This window comes from Thermothelomyces heterothallicus (assembly GCF_042370625.1).
Source record: "Thermothelomyces heterothallicus CBS 202.75 unplaced genomic scaffold P884_scaffold_25, whole genome shotgun sequence".
In the NCBI taxonomy this organism is placed as follows: domain Eukaryota; kingdom Fungi; phylum Ascomycota; class Sordariomycetes; order Sordariales; family Chaetomiaceae; genus Thermothelomyces; species Thermothelomyces heterothallicus.
Window position 1 is genome coordinate 194,942 of NW_027192586.1, and position 24,474 is coordinate 219,415.

Below are 24,474 nucleotides of genomic sequence, written 5' to 3' on the forward strand. Positions count from 1 at the left end.
CCCCTGGGATACATTGACTCGGGTACCTCGCAAGTTGTCGGCAAGGTAGCCTTTCATATATCTGCCTCCACATGGGTTGTCGGTGTTGAAACAGGGCTTATCTTGTTCTGAGGGAAACCGTGCCGGATGAAGATGTGCGCAAGACATTCTCGCACCCAGAGACTAACAAGCTCACCCTAGTGAAACAACGTTAAAGGCCACATGCCATGCATACATCCAGCAACAGCGGGGAGATCAGAGTTTATTCTACAACGTTGACCGGCCGAGATTGCCTCCCCTACCAGGCCTACCTACAACCCATCAAGTGACGGGATACGTTTCCGCTCAAGAGCTATGGTGTAGCCAACACAATGTTTATTCCGAGTTATAGACACGGTGCGCCGGATTTCGTTTGGGAGGATTGATGCACCGTTGCGAAGGACAGTTGCTGCCCCTTTATGAAGCCAACAAGGCCCCAAATCTAAAGAGCTAAGGGGACTAAAGAGTGAAGACAAGGAGCACGGATGATACGTAGAGCAACCAGTCACTTAACAAGCAACCTTGAGATCCTCGAGACAAGAGAACTCGCAATAACGGGCATGAGCTGCTCACTCTCGGCCCAATGAGAGCTCAGCTTCGAGCTAGTTTTTTTTTTTTTTTTTTTTTTTTTTTTTTTTTTGTTTTGCTGTTACCCCTTTCAACCGTTGGTAGATGTAAACAACATATGGCCGAGAGAAAGGGGATAAGGGGAGCCTAGCAAAACAAACAAGGACACTATCCAAACCAAACAGTTTCCGGAGCGACTAGCATCAGTTTACGCAACAAATTGCACTTAGAGGCTCTTGGTACTCCGTAGGGACCTATTATACGTGTTTTGTACAGATACGTAAGTATATAGATACGTGTGAGACATGCCGCCTGTTGTGCTATGACATCGCTCCGATATCAACGACCCCGAGTAACACCTAGAATATCTCGGGCGTCCGCCGGTGCGGCGCCAAGCACGGAAAACATTAGACCTCAGCTAGTACACAATATACCACCCGACTCTCAACACCGATCAATCTTCTCTGCTGGTCCATGACCATGTCCTCCTCAGCCAACCTCCTCTCCAGCACGCCCCTGTCTTCGACCAAAGCCCTATCGCATCTCCTCCACCACCCCCCGACAGTAGCATACCAGTATACGGAACAGCGTAGTGTATACGCATGCATGTCTCACTTCTCGTTGCAATGAATGAGGGAGAAAATAAGAGGAAACAATTGTTTAAAGAAAAAAAAGAAGAGAGAGAGAGAGAGAGAGAGAGAGAGAGAGAGAGAGAGCTCTCAAGGACAAGAGAGCAAGGGCAAAGAAACGGAAACAAAAAAAAAGGTTTCAGGCGGCACACATGAGAGACAAGATCTCACCTCGTCACACACGTCGTTGATTCTGCCGTTTCCGAGAGCGCATACACGTAGACGGGAAAGATCCCTAAATCTACCACGCCCAATCAGTCGCTATCCCCACTTCGTATCGACTCATCTTCCCCACGCCGATCGGTGTCGATGCAGAGCCACGAAGGAATAAGAAAAGAATGAAAAAAAAAGGGTTGGGCCCCTGCAGGCCGGGACTGGTGATGAGTCTCGACGGACGAGCTCGGCTTCCGACTCCATTGGATGTGACGTACGAGAACCGTTGGGATTCTGGTGCCACTACTGTGGCCGGTTGAAAAACAAAAAAAAAAAAAAAAGAAAAGAAAAGATAAAGGATTTGACGTAACCAAAACGGAGAACCGGCTCCCCTTAGGGAACCTACGCCAGAATTTTTTTTTGGGGGGGGGGGGGGAATAAGGCCATACAACAGGATTAGACAACCTCCGGCCAGCCAGGATGCCCTCGGTGGGCATGATTGTACAACACTAATGTGATCCGTACATAAGTAGGTAGGTGTGTATACACATACAGCTTCCCACCAATGTTGTGTGCCAAAGACTGCCTGGGTCGACGGGGTGGTCCTATGCTCTTCCTAGGGTCGTGTCTCGGTTTTCGCTTCGACCCCGGACGGGCGATTGCCGTCTTTTAGGACCCGTGGGAGAAGGCCGATTCCATTTCCCGAAGCTAGGCCCGGCCCGGCCGCTGTCGTCAGGGCTGCCTGGTTGTCGGTGAAGAAGTGCACGCACGTACTGCAACACGGCGGAGTGCAGTACATCCCGTGGTGGAAACTAGACAGCCTCGTGCATGGACGCGTCTATACACGTATATACGCCCTTCTCACTGGGCAACCTATTCCGGGCCTCGACTCTGGTGAACGCAGGGCTATAGTGTAGCAGTACTGAAGATCAGTCAGTCAGCAAGACCGTAAACCGACGGAGGAGACGACGTCTCCGCTTTGGATGGGAGGACGCAAGACATGTCCCAGATCTACTCTCTGAAAGCGGTTGTGTATCCGTCTGTACTGTACCGTACATACCTAGGTATGCATGTACGTGCATACACACAAAGACCATTGTGAGTATCGGCGCCAAATGGTGCTGTGTGGTGTATCTTTGCCCAATCAAACTCCCCTCCGCGTCACAAACTTGTCGCAGCAAGACGAGTCACCTTAGGATCACTTTCACACCAACCGGGTATTGAGTGTTGCGTGCGAGCAGTTGCCTAAGCAGACGGAGCTCTGTGCTCGCGTGGACCTGAGACACGCCCGATGCAACTCAAAAGTACGCCAATCGATGGGCAGGTCTCTGGGGGTTGATGAGAGCTGAAAATTGAGCAACGGATTAGCGTGATGATGACGGTTGTGTAGAGAGGGTCTGCACAGGGGCGTGGGGCCCGAGGGTTCCCGTGTGCGTATGTACGGAGTAATCCGTAGGAAACGCAACGCAGCACATACATCCCCAAAGTATGTCTGTATGTACTTCAAGGTCTCTCAAGGGCCCGGCCAATAACTTAGCGGCCACATGGCTTCCGACGGACCTGAAACCTTGTGGCGTGTCCCTGCTCGAGAATATGTGGCTTGCCGGCCGAATGTGCAGTCGTATAACCTTACTATCGCGACCCGGTGTGCTAGGGGAGGGGTAGATTGATAAATGGGATTGCAGGGTTGTGGTGAAAGCCCTAATACTGATGCTTCTTTTCCACCACTTTTGATTATTTCCAGCCGCTTCCGGATCCCCTACACTACACTAGTGTAAAACCATCGACCGAGACTTATCCCCGATCGGCACCCCAGTTCAAAGGGCAGGCCAACGGGAGCTGGCCATCGAAGCTTTGTGTCCTGTGCCGCTGACGACAAGTCGCAGCACCTCGGCTGTCCTGGTGTAGAGTTGGGATGGATGAAAGATCGGCAGGGTGGGTGGACGGTCCGTTGAATGGGTAGTTGAATGGGTAGTTGAAAGCGGTGTGACGGTGACCGTGGTGTGGTCAAGTGCGAGTGCGATACTGTATGTATATGTGTACTGTATGTACAGTACATAGACTAGGCCTCTGGAGCGGTAGCTTCGTTCGGGAAACCGATCATTGCCTAACTCACCGATACGAGCGGGTGGTGCGCAACAATGGCAATCCTCGGATTTCCGCACACGGCTGTGACAATTTCCCTCCTGCCTCTTGTTCGAGAAACTGTGATAGGAAAGGAGCGAAAGCTCACCGCTGATTTGGCTGCTGTGTTCCAGCTGATCCCCACTCCCCGGTTCCGTGCCACTGGATACGCCCGTGGGCTCGCATGATCTGCCCGACCTAGAACTATCCGGAGCAGGCGGAAAACCAGAATGCTGTTGTCAAACAAGACGGCGACTGCCATTTCTGTGCACTGCGCTACGCTAGTGTAGTTAGTCTGCTGCGGGGGATTTAGCTGAAGAAGACAAGTAAGAGGAGGGGAAGGGGCCCCAGGACTCTGGGTGCGAGCAATGGGGAAAGATGATAGAAAAAAAGGCACACAGATCGACACACTACACTACAACTACACTAAACTACGAAAGAAAAAAAATGCTTTTGCCAGCCACAGTCGCTCTTGCTTTGAGTTGGCTGCCTTGTGGGACACGGAGGAAGCCGCAAAGAATCATAATCGGATGATAGAGGCTCCGATGCGTGGGCTTAGGCTCCAGAGGATCACGGAAGGTGCAGGTGATGTGGGTTCCAAAGCTGCCCCACATGCCCAATTTGGTCAGCCCAGCGGATCCCTGAGGGTCCGGATCTTCGGGGCCCACCCGGGTCCGATCGAAAACGTGACACCGGAGCGAAGGCCGGCGGGGACCGGGAAGAGACAAGCCTGTCCTTTCGTTAGAGCAACCAGTGCCGACTGATCTTTTCAAACAAAGGCAAGGCAGTGCTAGAGTGCTCCATGATTTTCTGGAGGTTTTGATCCTGGTCACGGTGCAATGCATTTGATGACGAAAATGGATGCCCCCCACTGACTATCCCCGGAGCCTGGGACTGCTCGGGCCGCTGGACTTCGATGGCGCAAGCCAAGTCTTGCAGTCTCACACACCCCGCAGTCTGACCCAAGGGGCTAGCCGTCCGCAGAAAGCAGCCGCTCTGGGCGAACCGAGCATACGAAGTAACCAACGCGTAACGGCATCCCTGTTGTGTATTGGTATTACGTCGGCTTTCTCTTTATGTATAAGCGAGACTCCGAGTTGAACACGCCTGGGTAGAAGCATCGCAGTATCACGACATACCATCCGGTCCTTTTTCCGGAACAGCATTCCTGAATTACCAGTTACACAGCTATGACCAGCTCCACAAAATAAAAAAAGAAAAGGAAAGAAAAGGAAAGAAAAAAAAAAAAAAAAAAAAAAAAAAAAAAAAAAAAAAAAAAACAGGGCAGCAGCGGGTGAATTACTGCTTAGCATTGGATTGAGCTTGTCATAGAATCTTGTCTACCAACACCGTGCCATGCCACAAAAGACAACCGTCAGTTCTGAGGGGGGAAGGAAAGGAAGAAAAACACAAATGGAGAACAAATTTTCCTTTCTTCCAAAAATCCATTAACCATGTGGATACAGTCTGTCGCCATCCCCCCTTTTATGGTCCAAATTATAAACATTTTCGCACCAGAAAACGATGATCAAGCAGAAACGATGCCGAATGCCGAATCAGATGCCAACCCAGACGCCGATGTACCCTTTTGCTGCCTTTCTCCATGCCCAGCCTTACATGATAACGCCTCGAATGCAACGACAAAAGGGCGAAAACAAGGTACAAGCGCCGGGAAGGAATTGTCTTCCGTAATCTAGTTGGGCTGGTTGCGCATGGGGAAAAAGTACGGCGGCATGGGCTCCACGTGCCAGTGCTTGACTCCGTGCTTCCTGAAGGCCACATCCCACTCTGTCTCGAGTTCGCGAGGGATCGGCCATCCCTTCTCGGCGCTGCGGAGGCGCATGCGCACCAGGTGGCGTTTCTCCGTGGGCGCCTGCCCGTTAGCAAAACCCTCGCGGCGGTGCAGGATAGCCAGGTTGTTGATGAAATGCATATCTCCTGCCTGCGTTTGGATCTCCAACTGAGTGGCTCGGGCAATCGCTTCGATGGCATCCAAGGCCTCGATCTGACGCGCCGACAAGGACGGCAGGTTCCGCGGTCGAGGATGCGCTTCGCTCCCCATGAGAGCAGCGCGACCAAAGTTCATAATGAGCTTCGAGTCTTGGTAAAATATGACCGGACGGCATTGAAAGCGAGGCCTGGCCGAGTCCAGTCAGTTGCCGGCCTCGGTGTGCTTGGGGTGGTCAAGCAAACTTACAGAGCAAAGGGCCAATCAGACCGGGCCAGTGTGCGGATCACGTCGGGTCTTGTAGCCGTCAGGACGTTGTAAACCGTATAGGCCGAGGCGATGATGCACTTGCCGCCCGTCGCGGCTGTGCTGCGCGTCAGCCAGCTAACGACATCGCCGGCCTCTTCGTTGTGGAACGTCTTTAGAAAGTAGTCATGCGTCGTTAGTAAATAGGCACACCCAAGACACACACTCGCGTGGATGAGACGCGGGCCTATTAGACGGCATAAGTGACGACTCACAATTGCTTTGGTCGAGTGGCGGTGGTGGTTGGCCGCTCGCTTGGTGCTGTTGTCCGCAACGATATGGACTACGCAATCATCAGCAATCATCAGCAAGGCTCGCTGAAGAGAGAGAGAGAGAGAGAGAGGGAGGGAGGATGACGCGTTCTAACTCACCAAGCATGTTTCCACGCTTGTCCTGGCGCCCACGCTGTTCAGCAATATACGATTGGACGCCGAGGTAAATCAGAGTCAAGTCCTCCACGCTGTACGAGGCAGGGTTGATGCCACGGATAACACAGAAGCCCTTGCCGTTGTGAACATCATCGCTGAGCTCCCTGAGCTTTGGACCAAGGGTCGGGAGCGGGAAGTTGGCAGCTTCCACAAGGTCACCGTCCTGACCGAGAGCTGGCAAGACGTGTTAGCGGCAGACGAAACCAGTCGGGAAACTGAGAGGAAAACACTTGCACTTGTAGCTCTCGAGGGCAGACTCGATCTCGGCAAGGTGGACATCACTCAGGACCATGATATGGTCGGACGAGCCCTTGAAGTCAGAACCGGTCCAGGCTAGCTTGTGCCGGAGCTGGGCTGGGAAGCCGGCCGGGAGAGCGGGAGCATCCGTATTGGTCCTGGCGAACAAGGCCAAGCCGGGAGTGTCAACGACCGGAGCAGTGACCACGGTGGACATGTTGATGATGTAATCCCTATTTACGGGTCAGAACGTTACAACAGACGGGCGTATGGACCACTAGAATTGATAGCGGAGAGCGAAGCTCGCAGAGACACACGAGATTCTCACCTCGAAACGAGAAGGTAGTGATCAGCAATTGGGAAGATGCGTGCGCCGAGGGAACCGTATTAGTTTCGTGTCGCAATCGGGCGGACAACTTCTGGACAGAAGAAGGCCTGAAGAAAGAGTGGACGGACAGAACGAGACTTGGTTAGAGAAGTGTGAGTCTTCAATGCCTCGTGGTCGAGCGGAAGACGGGAGCGCTAGCCGGCTTATGTAGGCGTCGAGGGATACCCTTCAAGGAGCAGCAAGACAGACCCCCCGGTAGAGAGAAAGAACAAACACGCGAGTTGTACCGGCAACTACCAGCCCGCATGCCGTCCTCTTTCGTGGCTGGCGAGGACAAGTGCAGACCGGCTGCCAAGGACGAGTGAGATAGACAGGGCCGTTCTGCGCAGTCGACCGGACGGTAAGAAGAAAGAACGAGTGGGATTCCCGCTAGCGGTAACACTGGAAAGGCTAGGAGCAGCAGGTACCCAGGCCAGACGGGAGGTAACTCTTGTCCCCCTTCCCCTGAAAGAGAGGGTGTAGAGCCAGGTTCCACCACTCCAGCTTCAGCAACCGACTCGGGACGGGATGGTACGGCGGGTAGCCAAGGTGGTAAAGGGCAGTCCCGGGCTTGACAGGTAAGACCAAGCTCAACACAGGAGGTTGGTCGTCTCAATAGGGTGGGAGTCCCAAACGCGGGAGCTTCCGTCACGGACCGGGGGGGGGAAGGGGAGACAAATGTCTAGGAAGGTGGGTGTGTAAGGAGAGAGTCAGCGGGACAGATGGCCACACCCATCAAAACTGCCGTCTCGGCTAGGTGCCTTGGTTTTTCGCGCTTGTGTTCTCCGTTGATGGGGTCACTGACGCGGAGGGGGGCTAAGGGAGCAGAGAAGGAAAAGAACGACTCAAAGGCGAAGGGATGGGCGGTGGCATAGCATTCGGGAAGTACCGTGACTTCTCACATAAAGTAGCAGAAGTACCAGGCACGAGCCTGGGCATCATGGAGCGGCAGGGGACTAGGTTTGCCATACGCCACCTAGTCTAACTAATGGCGTCGGCCTGCAGCAACATCAACCGCCCGGGGAAGCGGGAGCAAGATCGAGACCCGCCATCGGAGACACTAACGTGCCAGGTAATGCACTGCCTGCATAGGGCGGCGCCAAAAGGCCGGGGTTGGCATGCCGATGACGGGTCGTACGTAATAACGGACGAAAACATAACCAGGCATAGCTTCGGACGCGAAATGAAGAAGGATAAGAATGGAAGTTGTAACGAGACCGAGGTTGAGAAGCACCGCTGAATGGATTGGACCCAAAGCTCTCGATGCAGTGATTTCGGACGTTGCTGGCTGGAGAGCGCGTGGCGCGAAAAGTCAGACGGAAAAAATGGAGAACTAGGGAAAAGAAGAAAGCTTCAAAATTGCGGAGTGGACACAGATATGAAGAGGTAACGACCGTATGCAATAATGCGCGTGCAGCGAAGGGAGTCGATTCGGTGAGCTCTGTCAACCACACCAAAGGCAACACAACACCAAGGGTATACAAAGAAAGGAACCTAAGCAACGTTGGATGCAAATGGAAAAGACTGGCAGTTGAATCTGCAAGCACTGGGGAGAGGCAAACTGCATCCTGGGGCGTGATTCGTCGAGAATTTAGGTTGTGGCTTCCTGGGTCAAGACCACCCACCACCACCGCGTTCTGCAGGATAAAGCACACGGCAGGTGCAGATGTCGATAGTGGGACAACGGGATTCATTGGCGCGCATGGCCCAGCTGCAACGGAACCGAAGAGACTCTGAGGCTCGAAGAAGACCCTCTCTGCCGCTCGAAAAAATAAAAAAGAGGAAAAGAAAAGCAAAAAAGAAGTCTGGCTCGGGAGAGGCTTGAGAAGCGCAGGGGGAAGAAAAAACTGAGAGATTTGATAGAACAAAAGCCGCTTGCCACACCCGAGCTTATCTGACCTCGCAAAATCTCATGGCGGATGCGGACGGAACGGGAAGGGTCCATACCCAGATATTTTCCCGTTGCGTTGCAGGTGGTTTGTACGACAGAGGAACTGCCCGAGCGGCACACCACTTGTAGGATGTGAATAGGTGACAAAAGCACACAGCCGTTTCCGAGTGATGCTCTTGGATGCGCTTGCTCTCGACCTCACTGACCCAGATAGCTTCGCGCGGTAGCTGGCCACGTGTGAGAAAGAGAAAAACACGATTCCGCCTCGGTCGCAGTGGAACAAGAAAAATGTGTCAAAAAAAAAAAACGATCCGATTGTGGTTAGAGAGAGAAGAGTCGGTCTGGTCTAGGCAATGGGTCGAGGAGGCCGGTGCACGAATGAGACAAGAATGGAAAGAGAGAGAATCACAAACGTAACTCGAAATTTCGCATGGGCTCGGGATGCCTTTTTGGCTATCTGCCGGCAGCCGTCATTCGACTCAACTATCGACGACGCTGCGCTGCGAAGTTCTAGCCAGCCATTGAATACACCAGGGACTGGAAGCGTAGATCGGAATCGGATGAGAGAGATCTGTGTTCCCTCTCCACAAGATCCCTGACCCCGGCTTGATGGACGAGCTATGCAACTCGAAGGGTGGAGTAATCCGTACAAGCAACAAGACGATCTGCACAGTCGCGTTCCGCTGGAGCAAGACGCCGTTCCGCGATTGGTTAGCTGAGGCTTCGCAGCACAAAGGTGCACCTCAATGCAAGCGGGCCTGCAGGTCAACGATTTCCGGAGGGGGGTCGAATGACTTGGTGTGGAGTGTAGCGTTTCCTCGGGCGGGCCCAAATAGAGACTCGCACGACACTCCTCAGGCAGGTTGTACGATTGTGGGAGAGGAAGATTGGGGAACACTTTGGATTCTGTCAGGGATGCACTCCGTACATATCTCGTATCTCGCGGCACAACCGTCGTGCCTGGAATCCAGTTTGGGCACCATCCCCGCTGTCAGCGACCGCTTCTCTCAACGGACAAACAGCCAGCGCCAGAACCTTATGTTGCTACCACTTCCAACCCACGAACGATCCGTTCAGGCGGCTCATCTCACGATCCTGTCCTTCGGAACTCCAACACCCACCCAACAACCGACACCATGAGGCCAAACGGAAAAGCCGCACCAAACGCCTAGTCTAACCCAAACGGAATATTTATGCCATAGTTCGTGGTTGCCAGTTGTGCTCAAAAAGCTGCGACACGTAGTAGTACTCGTGTTCGTATTCGTCATGAGCCCACAACTTTTCCCACTCCTCCTCTAGTCGAAGCACTTGCCTTAGTATCGTCCTTAGTGTGTATGGCCAAGTCGAGCTAACTTACTCTTCTTTGCAACCGATTCCCTGACGAAGTGGACGAACGCGAGCGCCTCGTCGTCAAGTTCCGCCAGAGTTTGCAACTCCTGATCTTTGCACTCGCGAGAGAACGGGTATATAGCTTTGTTACAGTAGTGGAAGTAGGCAAGCAACGTATTCGCCCCTGCACACCGTGTCAATATCGAGCCATCGCAGCACACGCGTTGCAAGTACTTACCCAGGTTATATTCCTTAACATTAGCCTCTCGTGCAAACCGCGTCTGCCGACGGTGAGTGTTGGCTATGTTCTTCGCTTAACCTTTAGAACGTCGGGGGAACTCACCGGTAGTCCATGCTTTCTGGCATAGTCCGCATCATGCTTGGTTATGAGGGCGATGTTGTGCAACAGGATAAACGTCACCAAAAATGTCGTGAGCCATGTCTTTTGCTTCTTTTCCTGCGTCATCTTCTGCAGCTCCTCGAGCGTCTTGCGGCGAAGACGAGGCTGAATCTGGTGGATGATGACCGAGTCGATTTGCGCGCCCATTACGGGTGGGAGAGGGATCTTCCCGTGCAGCGGGCTGTCCTTGTCGTCGATAATGTTTCGGGGCATGCCCAGGGTGTCATCCCCGACGATTTCGAATGATTTCGTTGTCAGCCGGACCGACATCCAAAGTTCGAAAGTGGCGACCAGCAGACTCCTTTCTGACTGCGGCGTTGAGCGGTTCTGCGCCAGCTTGATGGCAAGAAAGTAAGTTCTCGAGAGGAGTTCGTCCCGTGAGCTCAGCAGGTGCTTGCAGCAAGCCTCGAGACTCGTCCGAATGTACTTGTCAAAGCTGGCCTTGGCGTCATCCATGTTGACAATGGCATAAGTCGGGATCTGAACTTCGTACCTCCGGCCATTTTTCGACACCCAGGACCTCTTGACCTTGTCGCCCTGCTGAGGCTTGAACTGCCGCACCTGCAGCTCCACTGACCGGCCAGTGTAGCCCTCTGTGACCCGAATGACGCGCGGCTGTGACGGTTCCCAGCTGCCAATGTCGTCCATCACGCTATCTTTCCAGCGACTGGTCCACTCCTGTCCCTTGACTTGACCAGGCTTAAACAGCTTCACGTCCGTGATTTTCAGCCGTAAACAGTTCAGCCGGTACACCTTGGCACTGCTGGCAATTTTCTTGCATGACAGACATGGGCCTTTCTCGTTTTCCGGATCAAGGTTGCACTATTGTGAGTTAGTTCGGACATCTTCTCAAACAGCTGCGAATTGCCTCACTCGGATGCGCTGCATTCGGCAACGAATGCAGCTGCCCATCTTTCTGGTCAGGGCTGTTTTCTCTCGGGAATCTTGGTCCTTGAAAGGCCCGCGCTTGACAGGTGCCGTTCTCTGGGCAGGGAAGAAATCCAGAGCGGGAGAATCATTCTGTGTACTCGCATTCTCGGTCCTCGACACAACATCGAAGCATTGGACTGAATGGAAGCGCGGCGGCGGATTCATGACAATACCGTGTCCATTGAAAGGCGAGACGTCACTGCTGCCAGCATATGTGATCGGCACGGCGCCTGTCTGCACCGGGGCATAGTGCTGAGGTTGACCTCTAAGGGCCGAGACGCCGTGAGCACCGCCAGCGTTACCTGCTGCCGACACACCCGGGTATATCATCTCTTCCCGACTGGTAGCTGGCTGCAGACCTGTGATCCGCTCGGGTTGTAGCGGAGGATAGTTTGGGATGTACTGAGCCATCAGTGCGGGATCATCGCATGGAAAAAGGGAAGAGGGTTCCGAAATGACCGGCGGAGGGACCAGAGCGACCTGGGCTTGAGGTTGCACCGAAACCACGGTAGTATCCAAGCCCGGCGACCCATTATCATCATAGTCATATGACGAACGGGCCAGCAAAGGTTGATATGCTGATAACTGTAATTAGCAACAAAACTGCATGATCCTGCCACGCAGCACGACGCGTGAGAAAACCTACAAGATTGAGGCTCAAACGGGGGGCACATAGAGAAGCTCGCAAAACAGTCAGCTAGCCGCGCACCAGTCCATCCTGATCCAGAGTCTGTGCCCGGAAAAAGGCCTTGGGATCTGCGTCCTGAGTTTAAACCATCATCTGCCTGGGCGACTGTCGTGCCCTTTTCTTGCTCGTCGGAGTACGATTGTGTCGGCATCTGACTGCTCGGGCTCAATCGGGGTTTCTTTGAGAAGTGATGAGGGGTATCCTGATCCAAGTGCTGTGGTGGGTTGTTATAGTACGGGTAGTGATGGTTGCTGAGATCCAGGAGAGCGTCTACAGGTTGATTAAGTATCAAGGCCGCTTGTTCTAGGACATACTGCTGAGCTTCCGGTCGTGTCAAAGAGAGAGGGCTAGAGGGAGGCAGCACATATGGTAGAGGGCCTTGATCCAGTATATACCGGTGGTCGGCTGGCAATGAAAGGTTGTTCAGTAGGGCTGGCGAGTAGGGCAGGCTATAGAACATAGACTCCGCAGGCGCCTCCTCGTGCCCGTAAGCTCGCCGTTTCCTAATATTTGTGTTCTAGAAAAGCATGGTCAGTTCACCGCACCCTTGGCGAATCAGGGGGGAAGGCTGAGGACGGGAAGCGGACCGGTGAGCTAGGTTGCAAGAAGAGATGACAGGACGGGGCAGGGAAGAGAAACCGGGGAGAGCTGAACGGGGGATATACGCGTGGAATATGAGGAGAGGGGGGGAACAGTGAAAGCGGGTGAGAATATGGGCCGAAACAGCCACCAGGATGAGCGCTGAATGCTGCCATGCACGATGCCGCATAGCCCCGAATAAGAAAAACAAAGTCCTTACCATGGTGAAGACGTGCCGGGGTTGCTATATCGGGCAGGGTGGCAAGGCTCGAGAGAAGCGTCGACCGAGGGAGCACGTGGTGGAGAAGTACCCGGTCTGCAAGGGGGAAACAAGGGAATGTGCATAGCCAGCACCCAGAGAGTGTTTTTGGAACGACGAGAGAGCGAGTCGCTCCGAAGTCACAGCCGTACGGAGAAGGGGGGGGAGTGAACAGAAGCCCAGGCCCGAGCATGTCACAGATGCGCCATGGCAACCAAGGGAGCGAGACAGCCCGGACAAAAGCGTGCGAGGGCGGAGCAGGCGCACCTGACAACGGTACCCGATGCAGTTGGGGGGTGGCAGACAGAAGCTGCCTGCGACGAGGCGGCGAGGATGGGTGGGGTTGTAGCAAGATCGGGTCGAAGCAGGGGGGTAGGCACTGGCCAAGGAAACAGCCGAGAGACGGGCAAGTAGCGTGAATTGCCCGCTGCTCGAGCTGCCACCACACTCAGAGCCTCGCCCAGCCTCGGAGGCTTCGGCCAGTGGCTGCGGCTGCTGATAGAAGTCGGATGCCGTGCCGTGCCGTGCCGTCCCGCACCCGTGCCGGACGAGACGCCGACGTGTTCGGAGCAGGTAGGAGCTCCGGCCGATTGCTGCGACAGGCTAACGCCGAGTTTGAGATTGACTCGGGCTGCGGCGCCGGAAGCTGGGGCTGTGGCCTCGGGCGGCGGTTGACTGACTGGCGAGCAGCTCTGGGCAGTTTGGCCAGCCCAGTTCCAACAATGGAAATGAGCTGTTTCGGCAGGGAAGATCCGACTCCGTTGCTGTCGGTGCCAGGTGCCCGCTGCCCAGCGGCTGCGCGTTGCGTGTTCAAGTTGCGTGTTGCCCAATGGCTGGTTGCTGCGGCGCGAGGGAAAGCAGGTAATACGGGCGATGTCTCACGGCACAGGCCGAATTGGGACGGTGACTGTTGCGTAGTGGAGTCCAGAACGGCCGGTGAAGAATTCTGTTGTCTCGTTTGCTGGCAAAGGGAAGAATCGGTGAGCGTGGCGACGAGATAAAGTAAAGAGGAAAGATTCACCGGTCGCGGGGAAGGTGCGGCCTGACCACGACTTGCCCCTTCACCCTTGCCTGTTCCTGGTTGACGAGTGGCAGGTGCGGCCAGTGAGGGGAGCAAATCTGACCAGGGGAGTGCAATTGCGGCAAAATGAGGTGCGACGGGTACCTGGTCTGGGCTCGTTTCGCAGTCACAGCAGAATTGGTCACCAGGTCACGGAATGGAACGTTCGAGCATCCAGTTCTTTTCTCGAGTCGCACAACCTTGCAAGGTTATCAAAGGTATTTGTATGTCCGGGCTGTTACTCTCCTGCCCATCACGGATTGATTTCGTCGGTCTGGTTGGGACTCGATTCGAATCCAGCGCTGGGTGCCGGACACACCCACTTATCCATGCGAAGTGCTTACCGGCAGAAGCAGGTATGATTGCAGGACGGCATGCCAAACGGTGTCGCGAAGGTCGTGAATCTGGCCGGCTTGCCAATGAAGTCGCTTTTAGCAATCGTTGCTTCATGGTCAGATACTCTCCGTATCCCGGTTCAACCGACCGCGCGGGACCTTTACCCCAACCTCGCGGCCAATCGCAGGTTTCGGAAGCAGCGGCGAAGCTTCTAGCGTGTGGGCTCGGTGTACCTCACGCGCTGGGATGGCACAACTCGAGCTCATCCAAGGGACTTGGCGACAGCGATTTCCCTGCCAGCGTGATCAATAAAAAGTGTCGAGAAGTACTTCGTACCAATTGTTGGACTGATAACCATCTTACGGTCAGAGAGGTTTGATGGCCAAAGGTTGCGCACACTTTTCTTCCCAGACTCTCACGGAGGGCCAACGCTCACACCGCTTAACTAGTGGAGTTGCCATCTGGCACTCAGGAGAGCAAGCAAGGCGGAGCCCGCTGTAGGTCCAGCTCCCGCTCGAGGCTACTTGGTACACTTGTGTACGCGAGCTTTCCAAAAGCTCATCACCGTGCACAGGAACGATATTGAAATTTCGCGGTCTCGCCATCTCACCTGACAGCTACACATCCTTTCGTGCTTTCCATTCTCGGGAGAGATAACAGCTCCGCTCTCACATGGGTGCTGGCTACTGAGCAGGGCAATAGGAATTGTTCCGCAGCCGGAAGACGCAAGCTCGTGCAGACCCAGCAACGGATTAGTGTATGCAAGACTGACTTGCAGCAAGAGATGCGTGGCCGCAAGGCTTTCTACTAGCCGACTACCGTTAGTTAGTTACCAGGACCCACACACTTCGCACATCCAAAGGACCCGGGTCTGACGCCATCGGATGTGCTCAACCTAACGTTTCGACGTCCGCATAACTCGTCTCCACCAGCCCGTACTTGGAAAAGGGAAAGCGAACCAAGCCTGGCCATTCTCTCGTTTGTGATCTTCGGCTGGGTACGAAGTACCTAAGGTGCTTACTAGGCCGAGTTTTTTGTCCGGCTAGGTAGATAGTGTACAGAACGCGGATTACTGGACACAACACCCACCTTCGAGTTCTCTTCAGGTCGTCTGATATATATGATCGGACCGAGCGGTTCGGGGTCGGGATCAGATCCATCCGCTGAGACAGCCAAGGGCCTACGGTTTTTATAAGCGCAGACCACCTCCTCCGAGACGAGAAACTCCGTCATCCCTTGTACTTGCTGCCTCTCCAGGTTCTGCCGTGGTTTTGTGGTCTTGAAAGGGCAGGGACCGGAATCACACCGATCACTGATTCGACGTGAAAGAAAAGGGCGGGGAGTGCCGACCCTGATCCTAAATGTGCCATTTCGACGTCAACGGACGACGGAACGTAGCCGAACTCCGAGGAGGGGAGGAGGGGAGCCAATAGTTATCAGTGACGGGCGCTTTCATTTACCAATCCGACCACTCGACCGAGACCATTTGAAGTGCTGTTTCTCTCTCTCCACCCCACTACAATGGTTGGTGCTGACACCCCCAGGACCCTGCTCACCGGTCAATATAGCCTTGCAGATATAGCGGGTCCTGCCTCACTGGGGAAACTCGGGTTCTGCAACCGACAACACAACAAGTCCTGAAGTGCACAGATTACATACACCGGTACGTGTGCGCCCGTATGTACATAGTATATACGGAGTACAGTACATTCGCTTCAATCTTTCATCCACCGTCCCACGGCTCACCTTTCCGCGCGGCCTTGGCGGGAGTCGGAGGGGGCATCGGCCAGTCCCCGCGCACGAGCACCGACTACGGGCGCTCCGGACGCCCTCGAATGGCGCTCACTCACCAGCATTAAAGCATGATACGAAAATCGTTGTTTTGCACCCTGTTCTCGGCCAAATGGCTAGTCAGTTCTCGGCTGCGACTCTCGAAAGGAAATTGATCGTGCGACACTGGGACTGCCACAGGTGACTGGGGAGCTCTTTCTGCCTTTGGAAGTGCGGATGCCCTTGATTGGGGGGGGGGGGGGGGGGTTGGCTGCAGATTGTCCTCTGCGGCCTGTCTGGCTGGCTCTTGACGGGCCACTCCTATTTCCTTTAAATATGCAGTGAGCCGACCCTTCCGCTGTCGGCGGTTTAGTTGCCAGAGTTCGAAGCCAGCAGGACCATACCCGCAAAGTGTGTTGTCGCTCAGCCATAATCACATAACTCTCGGAACCTTAATGTCTGTGAGTGTTAGAGCATCAGGCCGTCATGGCTCGAAACAGGAACTCAACCAAAAAGGTAAGGCATCGTCATCCGGTCCTCCCGAGCATGATTTGACCCCAAGAGCTTAGTCATGGCTGCCATCATTTTTGGGTCTTGAGAATCGCAAGACAGTCGATGTTTCTCTGCCCGTAACCCTGTCTTTGCTTTGTGCATGGCCGCAAATGCGTTTCGCCGTCGATCGTGCAGTTCGGGGCTGAATGATGTTCTTGGTGACTAATCGTTGAGACAATGCATTCCGAGTCAGTTGTCTCAAGGTACTAATTGCCTCGGGAAGGGTGACAGAGAGCCTCCAGCAAATTGCTTCACTGCGAGCCAGCATCCCCGCCTAAGCACCTCTGTACTGCATATGCACAGTACATACGGTATATGCCACATGGCTGATGGTAGGTTAGTCGATGATGAACACACTTCCTCCACCGGGGACGAAATCGGAGTGGGAAGGAGGGGGCAGACGCACTGACGAATGCAGGATGTGGTTTCCTTCTCATGAGAATATTTGGAGCTTACGAGACGAGTACACGGTGATGCTCCAGCGGCAACTCTGGTTGCTTTGCCCGAACAAACTACCCCGTACCATAGTATGCTGAAAGGTGCGAAACCATCGCGTTCTCCAAGCAGAGATGCCCGAGCCCAACTTTGCTTTCGCATCTTTCCCAACTTACCGTTCTCAAACAACGGCAACGCTTTCTGTTCCATGCGACGAGCACGAAACGTACGCCGCTCGGCTTCGACTATTATAGTATTTGGGTTGCTAGGCATGCAGAAGCCATGCAGCAAGCAACCTGGACCCGGAACTGGCTGCCCAACTCGGCCGATCATGCTACTTCTTTATGCGAGAAGGTGGAGCGGTGCCTGCCAACTGCCTACAGGGCACGTTAGCACCCTAAGTTTCCGAAGTTCAGACGGCCATCTATCGGCAGAGAAGTCGATCATTGACGTACTAAACCCCTCGCAGCATCGCGAGCTAACCTCCGGCCCGATCTTGCCCTGCTACCGGACACGGACTGCACAGCCAATCATAATCGGGCAAAGTATTTCTCGGTTGACTGGTTTGAATTGATTCATCAGGCCATAAAAAAGAAAGTTCTTTTTGGTTATTTCGAAGTTCAATGAGCGCCCGAGGTGGTCCGACTCTACCTGGTAGGTACCTTATTCAGAAGGCACTCCCACGCGGATTCTCGTTCTAGGCTTGAGCTGCTGCGGTTCTGCATGACGTGTTGGGGCCGAATGGAAAGCGCGGACAGGCCTCTCCATCTTTGTCGTTCAGAGCAGAACCAGCAGGAAAGCGCGCCGCGGGGCGCCTGTGTTGAGACTGTGCCGGTCACGGTGTCTGCAGGCGGAAGCCGCGTCCATCAGTCCTCACCTGCCGCGGCATGACTACCGCGGCCCCGACGGAAAGTCGCAGCCCTGGCGAGTCCCCAAGGCAGCCCACTCGACCGCTCGGGACGTGAGAGGCATAGCGGGCACTCAACGCTGGGCATCGGGCTGTTTCCGCTACAAGTTCCTTTTCTGGTCGAAGTTGTGCCGTATTTGCGATGAGAGCCACGACCCGTCGTGTTCACTGGCTCGCTTTCTCATCGTTTGTCGAACCGTCCCTCCCGCTCCAGCCAAGTCGTTCTGCTCATCTGGTTCGACTTTTTGCAGGCCCTAACCGGCTCGAAAAAGGTCTTGTTCCTTGGCCATGGAGTTAAACTCGGCCTTGATACACGATGTGATCCATCCCACGGCTGCCTTTACCCAGAACCCGTTGGTCAAGGACGGATCTACGGCGCGTCCCGAGCTCGTCCTATGGGAGGATTCTCAGCTTAACCCAAAGAACCGGCTCGATAGCCTCGAGTTCCCTCAGCCTGCCCTGTTTCGGATTGACGGCTGCACCGGTCTGGGCACCCAGTACTATGCCGTGCCCCTTTTCCTCTCCCACGTGCCACCGATGCGCCTCGATGTTTTCATTCCCGAGCAAGCAGTGGCTTCGCCTGTCCTTCGCGAGCTTCTGGATCTGAATGTCGCCTTCCATACCAAAGACGCCGCAAGACTCCGTCGACTTGGGATATCCAGATACATTGTCCGCGTCCTGCAGAACTGGATCACAGAACGCGGATATGACACGTACTCGTCGCTGGTTCCGGGCCTGCCGTTTGGCTCCCGCATCATCTTTGAAGCCCTCCATTTCGATATTCGCAAGACAAAGATCTCTGTGGTGCCGACGTACTACGTGGAGCGACAGCTGCTCGGGGTGGCCAACCTGAGCGAGAGTCTCGGGCTTGCCCCCGAGCTCCTCCCTGAGGCCGTCGACATTGCGAGCTTGAGCACCGTCCAGGAGCTGTACGACAGTGTGTGTCTTGTGCGCATGCGGAAGCGGAAAGCGTGCCAGGAGGGCGACGGCCTGTGGATCTTCAAGGCCCTAACCAGCAACACCAAGTATCTGTTCCTCGAACTGCGGAATCTCCTGCTGATGGAACCCCATCCAAACATCATATCGCGGCCCCAGTATCTTGTCACCAAGCGCTGTTTGTTCGGCGGCAAGACGGCGGTGGTTGGCTTCCTCATGCCGTATCATGAGCATGGCAGTGTCCGAGACAAGCTCCCCCTGATGCGAATCCATGGTCATCTCAAGCTGGAACAACAGGTCAGATGGGCGTCACAGCTAGCCTCGGCTGTGCTCCACATTCATGAGCGCGGTGGCATGTTCTACCCAGACTTGCGGCTCGATAATGTCGTCCTATCGGCCACTAACGACCTTGTCATGATCGATTTCGAGCAGCGGGGCGTCTGGTGCGAGTTCGCCTCCCCCGAAGTCAACGCCATCGAGTACGTTAGAATTTTGGCCAGCGACGAGCTGGATGACGCAAACCCGGGCATCCCTGAGGAGACTCGTGGCCACTTCGCCGCTCGACTCAGCCAGATCCTCCCCGATTGGGATGTCTTGCAAGCATCAGAAGACTATTCGGCTCCCCGCCCGCACGGGTATTCCAACTACAACATTGCCTGGCTTGCTCTAGATGAGGCCGAGCAAGAGTCCTCAATGGTGTACATGCTCGGCCGCGTTCTGTGGTGTATTTTTGAGGGTCAGAGCGCGCCGAACAAGGCCGCTGTTTGGCAGTCGTACCGCTACGAGCCGGACATTGAGTTCCCCTCGTTTCGCCTGACGCCAAGCGGGTTGAGGGACCTCATTGATCGTTGTACGAGGGGCAGGCGTGAGGTGCTCTCCAGCTCGATCGTGAGGCAGGCTGGCAGACTTGTACTGCGGGGCAAGGAAAGCAGCACCGCCGAGGACGTCCTCAGGGTGGCTCGAGAGTGGTGGCAGGCTGAGGTCAAGGCAGCGGAAGAGTTTCTTGATATGCGGGAAGAGAGGAAAACGAGAGGGACATGGGATGGCAATTACTTTGGACGGCCCAAATTGAGGGAGGTATTGGCCGAGTTGGAACGGTTCCAAGAAGGGTACGACGCTGCCTCCAGGCCGGCCTCCCCCGACTGAAGGGACTTGACATTGTGGGCGACCGCTCGATGTTCGGGAGCATCAAGGCCGAATGCGAGAGCGGTAACGACCAGCGTTCAGCAGGCGGGCCTACAAAATCCTGACCGGATGTGCCTCGAGATCTCCAGGGTGTAGCTTTATGCAGAGAGAGGGGAAAAGGTCTCCAAAAAAAAGGCATGTGTACTCCTCTGAACAGCTGTTTCTTGGCACCGAGGGCTTCCTCCCCAATCGCCGCGTTTTGGTATGTCGGTCGGTATACCGTAGAATAGGGAGGAACCGAAATAGGTATATGGGCAGGCGCGCATAATCCGCCAGTGCTTCGAGTTGTCGCACAATGCTGCTTGGATCTACGCTCAGCTGAAGACAAAGTTCAGCGACTTTGCTTATTGTTAATGCTGCTCGAATGCGCTCTGGTCACAGCCCTATGGCTGAGCAACCGACCGAGTTATGTCAAGCCAACACTCTTTGAGAATTGACTGCTGGATAGATCACCGAGTTGTCTGCCACTCAAAGTACACACCAGAAAGCCACAGTTAGAGGTATAGAAGAGAAAGAGAGAGGGAAAATGAAAAAAAAAGAAAAATGCGATGTCCTCACCGACTTTACCACTCCTCCTCACCCACGTGGTCGGCTGCTTCTCCGCCACCACCACCGTCATCGTCGCGGAGCGCGTCCAGGAGGGCCCTCTTCCGCGCGTTTCTCACCTCCCACTCGAACTCGCGCAGCGCCTTAAGCTCGCTGCCAAAGAAGAGCAGCGCCATCAGCCCGTCCACGGTGCCCGCCACCAGGCCCAGGGCGGCCACCAGCGTCAGGATGAAAGCGACGTAGGTCTTGCCCGACGGGGTGAACCAGACGCCGACGAGGCAGGCGACGGTGACGAGCAGGGAGAGGAAGAAGTGCCGGGCGCGCCAGGTCCGCTGGCCGCGGGAGCGGGCCGTGTAGGACGCTATCAGGGCCAGGATGGCGTCGTAGGCTGCGGGGGGCAGGGAAGAAGAGGGCGGCCGCTGCTGTTCCGTCGCGTCGGCGGCGGCGGCGGCGGCGGCGGCGGTGGCTGGCCCGGTGGCGGTGGTGATGGAGCTGTGCAGGCTCGGCGCCGGCGAGTGCAGTTGCAGGTAGGCGCCGTTGTGGAGGGCCGAGTCGGCTTTTCGGGCTGCCTCTTCCGGGCTCGTGGGCGGCGTGGGTTCGTCGGGGGGGTTAATCGGGATGCCGCCTACTCCTGCTGCTGCTCCTGCTGCTGCTCCTGCTGCTGCTGTTGCTGCGCCAAGGATAGATCCGCCGTTGGAGACGGCGTTGTTGTTGGAGCCGGGTTCAGGGAGTGGCGGTGGCGGAGATGGGGACGTGGAGGCTTGTCGAGACGGGTGGAAGGCGAGGGTGGCCTCGACGGCGAAATGGTCGCTGAGGGAGCAGCCCAGCTCCGGATGCCGCATCATCATGCCGACACTTGCTCGCTTGACCATCCAGGCGCCACCGAGTGCGAGGACATCCCCCGAGCTGGCGAATATGTAATCCAGCCTCTTACCGAGAGGATCTTTTGGGAAGAGCGGAGTCAGTAACGACAGAGTCAAAGAGGGGGTGTGTTAAGGAAATGCGGTCGTGGTCGTACCAGGAGTGTCCGGAGGCACCGTGACGGGGTCCTTGCCCGGCCCCAGAAGCTTCTGTTGGGCCTTGGTCCAGCGCCAGGTGTTGTAGGGCCCGTCGGAGGTAGCACCGTTCTCCAGGATGTTGAACTCGGCGGTGGGGATCGGACGACGGCGGGCCTCCTCGGCAGGGTGGTAAGCGGGGCCCACCGAGCTGTCCGGGTGCAGCACGCGCCAGACATCGCTAACGGGAGCCAGGGCGGTGATGAGCTGGTACTCGGGCGACATGGGGATCATGTTGAAGTCGCCCATGGCAAGCACGAGGTGGCCGCGCTCAGCAGCGCCGCGGAGTAGCTTGGCAATCTCCCACGACTGGGCGGTGCGGTGGCAGAGGTACGAGTCGTCTGGCTTGCCGCCCTCGTAAGGGGCGTGCGTGTGGGTGTTGAAGACCTCGACGACCTGCTTCGGACCGGCGCCGTAGCGGATCTTTGCGCAGGCGACGCCCTTGCCGACGTACCAGTCGCCGCGCCAGAAGGCAGTCGGGCGGCCGTTCAAGGGGTAGCGGTACATGGTGCTCTCCTCGATGGGCCAGCGCGAGAGGATGGCCAGGCCGCCGCCGAGGACGGCGCTGTGGTAGAACTTGCCATAGGGCAGGATGAAGCGCGTTTGGCGGCGGATGCTCCGGTAGTCCTCCTGGGTCCAGCATTCCTGCAGCGCGACGATGTGCGGCTGCGGGCTCGCGATGGAAATCTGACGGCCAATCTCTGCCAGGCGTTCGCGGCGGAGCTTGGAGACGTATTTGAGGCCCCAGCAGTTGAGCGTCATGAGGTTGATCTCTTCCGGCCTGTCCCACATGGTGCCACGGTTCGGAACCAGAGGATGAAAGGACTATGTATGTATGTATGTATGTATGTATGTACCAGTGAAATGGGTGTCGGGTGCTGCGATGGGAAGATTCGTGCCCGCAGCGAGGTACTACGGGCTATACTACCTATTATTTTCAATCTGCCCGAGATGAGAATGAGATCTGCTTCCTGGATGTTTCGAGTCGCGTTGCGCGAGGGAGTTGGTTCGATGCACCCCGGTTTTTCCGCACAAGACTGCAGCGCAAATGTGAACGATGATTCCCTTGAATAAGTTTAGTTATACGAAAAAAAAAAAAAAGAGTTGAAGTTATGGCCACATTGGACAGCCACTAACGTAGACACGTTCTCGCCGACGGGAGGTCTGACCGAGTTGGGCAGAATCGAGTGAGTTGCAGATCGTCGATGACTGAGTTCAAGCAGGAAGCTCCCTTTCATGATGGCCCCTGGCTTCAATTGCCCCCGACCACGCGCCTCTGCGTGGAGGCTCACTCAGCTAGCTATTTACACTAGTTAGTTAATCGGAAAGTTACAGTAAAGTTACACACGCTTGACGCTGCAAGGGGTGAGAAGGAGCCAAGCTAGGGCCCCACTAACTAAAATTTAGTGGAGTGTTGCTTCAGGCTGACCACCCCCGGCATCTCGATTGAAAGTTCCCCGACGCCGCGTTCCCAAAGCCTCGAACTGGCGCCTTCGATACGACGGGACAGACAAACTGTCACCAGCTTTGCACCCGGCAGGTGCACGACACAAGCCATGTCTGAGCCCGATTCGGCATCAGGGATGCCAACCGCAGAGCCGCCATCAAAACGGCGCAGGGTGCACGACGACAGTCTCGAATCCACGCCGCGATATGGATCGGCCGCCGCGGGCGGCGCACACCAAACCTCCCCGCGCACCGCCGGCCGCCTTCCCGACCAGAGCCTCTCCATCCGGCGCGGCCCGCCAAGCAGCCGTTCGCGTAGCCGCTCGCGTAGTAGGGACAGAGACGGAAGCGCTGTGATAGACAATGGCGACACACGAAGACGGTACCGCTCATCGCCCTCGCGATCCCGCTCGAGGTCTCGCTCGAGATCACGCTCGCGGTCGACTGCCCGTTCCTCCCGATCGCGTTCCAGACTCCGTTCCCGTTCCCGCTCCCGCTCCCGGAGCATCTCCTATACCCGCTCGCGCTCCGATTCCCGCAGTCTGAGTCGCTCCATCTCGCGGAGCCGCAGCAGAAGCAGAAGTCGAAGCCGAAGCTCGTCCTCGCCCTCTCATCGCCGGTCGACGACGGACGACAGATCCGATGACCGCCATCACCGCCAGCACCACCACCACCACCACCACCATTACCACTACCATCGCCGCCGGCGTCATGAGCAACCGCCCATCACCCCCAATTACTCCCCACACCTGCTCCTCCTGGGCCATAGCCGCGCCGTCGCCCAGGTGCGCATCTCCCCCGATGGCCGCTGGATCGCCTCGGCCTCGGCCGACGGGACGGCCAAGATCTGGGACGCCTCGACCGGCGCGCACCTCGAGACCCTCGTCGGCCACATGGCGGGCGTCTCCTGCCTCGCCTGGGCGCCCGACAGCAACACCCTGGCCACGGGGTCCGACGACAAGTCGATCCGGCTGTGGGACCGCGTGACGGGCAGCCCCGCGCACGCCGTCGCGCACCGCGAGACCGCGGCCGTGGCCGGCATGGGCGGCGCCGACGTGGCGGCGTCCCGGGGGCCGGCCGCCCGCGCGGCGGCGAGGAGGGCCGCGCGCACGGGCGTCTCGCCCGACGGCGTCCGGGGCGGCAGGACGGGGAAGGGACCGCTGCTGGGCCACCACAACTACGTCTACTGTCTCGCCTTCTCGCCCAAGGGCAACATCCTGGCGAGCGGGAGCTACGACGAGGCGGTCTTCTTGTGGGACGTCAGGGCCGGCAGGCTGATGCGCAGCTTGCCGGCGCATAGCGACCCGGTAAGCGGCGTCGACTTTTGCAGAGACGGCACGTTGGTGGTGAGCTGTTCGACGGATGGCTTAATGTGAGTGTCTTTCTGTATTTC

At 56.1% G+C, this 24,474-nt stretch overlaps 6 protein-coding genes across 6 annotated transcripts in view; 3 read left to right on the forward strand and 3 right to left on the reverse strand.

Moving 5' to 3' along the window:
* Positions 1-4,771: 4,771 nt before the first annotated feature.
* Positions 4,772-6,627, reverse strand: P884DRAFT_249192 (uncharacterized protein; the record flags this gene model as incomplete). Its single annotated transcript, XM_069440586.1, has 5 exons — positions 4,772-5,629; positions 5,689-5,858; positions 5,961-6,028; positions 6,117-6,347; positions 6,402-6,627. 5 exons carry the CDS (start codon positions 6,625-6,627, stop codon positions 5,185-5,187), a joined length of 1,140 nt encoding a protein of 379 aa, XP_069294860.1. The 3' UTR covers positions 4,772-5,184.
* Positions 6,628-9,859: 3,232 nt separating this feature from the next.
* Positions 9,860-12,166, reverse strand: P884DRAFT_279915 (uncharacterized protein; the record flags this gene model as incomplete). Its single annotated transcript, XM_069443377.1, has 6 exons — positions 9,860-9,963; positions 10,026-10,181; positions 10,236-10,278; positions 10,341-11,219; positions 11,271-11,905; positions 11,974-12,166. 6 exons carry the CDS (start codon positions 12,164-12,166, stop codon positions 9,860-9,862), a joined length of 2,010 nt encoding a protein of 669 aa, XP_069294861.1.
* Positions 12,167-15,414: 3,248 nt separating this feature from the next.
* On the forward strand, positions 15,415-16,264 carry P884DRAFT_263291 (uncharacterized protein). Its single transcript, XM_069441746.1, has one exon. It carries the CDS (start codon positions 15,929-15,931, stop codon positions 16,106-16,108), a length of 180 nt encoding a protein of 59 aa, XP_069294862.1. The 5' UTR covers positions 15,415-15,928; the 3' UTR covers positions 16,109-16,264.
* Positions 16,265-18,201: 1,937 nt separating this feature from the next.
* On the forward strand, positions 18,202-19,995 carry P884DRAFT_208261 (uncharacterized protein; the record flags this gene model as incomplete). The annotated part of the gene is made up of 1 exon (XM_069438857.1): positions 18,202-19,995. The coding sequence occupies one exon, from the start codon at positions 18,202-18,204 to the stop codon at positions 19,993-19,995; it is 1,794 nt and encodes a 597-aa protein (XP_069294863.1).
* A 382-nt stretch (positions 19,996-20,377) lies between these two features.
* P884DRAFT_229664 (Endonuclease/exonuclease/phosphatase) lies at positions 20,378-22,809 on the reverse strand. Its single transcript, XM_069439763.1, has 3 exons — positions 21,599-22,809; positions 20,593-21,523; positions 20,378-20,495 (listed from the first exon to the last, which is right to left on the reverse strand). Exons 1-2 carry the CDS (start codon positions 22,425-22,427, stop codon positions 20,598-20,600), a joined length of 1,755 nt encoding a protein of 584 aa, XP_069294864.1. The 5' UTR covers positions 22,428-22,809; the 3' UTR covers positions 20,378-20,495; positions 20,593-20,597.
* Positions 22,810-23,974: 1,165 nt separating this feature from the next.
* Positions 23,975-24,474, forward strand: part of P884DRAFT_208143 (WD40-repeat-containing domain protein) — a gene marked incomplete at both ends in the record, with an annotated part of 1,366 nt that continues 866 nt past the window's right edge. Inside the window, one exon of the mRNA XM_069438849.1 lies at positions 23,975-24,453. Coding sequence (XP_069294865.1) covers positions 23,975-24,453 — 479 coding nt within the window. The remainder of the gene's footprint in view (positions 24,454-24,474) is intronic.

What these genes read in the sequence shown, in the direction of transcription:
- P884DRAFT_263291 (XM_069441746.1), top strand. Translation starts at nt 15,929, where the DNA reads ATGTACATAGTATATACGGAGTACAGTACATTCGCTTCAATCTTTCAT.
- P884DRAFT_229664 (XM_069439763.1), bottom strand. Translation starts at nt 22,427, where the DNA reads ATGTGGGACAGGCCGGAAGAGATCAACCTCATGACGCTCAACTGCTGG. An exon ending in GGTGCCTCCGGACACTCCTG is followed by an intron (nt 21,524 to 21,598) that starts GTACGACCACGA and finishes TCTTCCCAAAAG; the next exon opens with ATCCTCTCGGTAAGAGGCTG.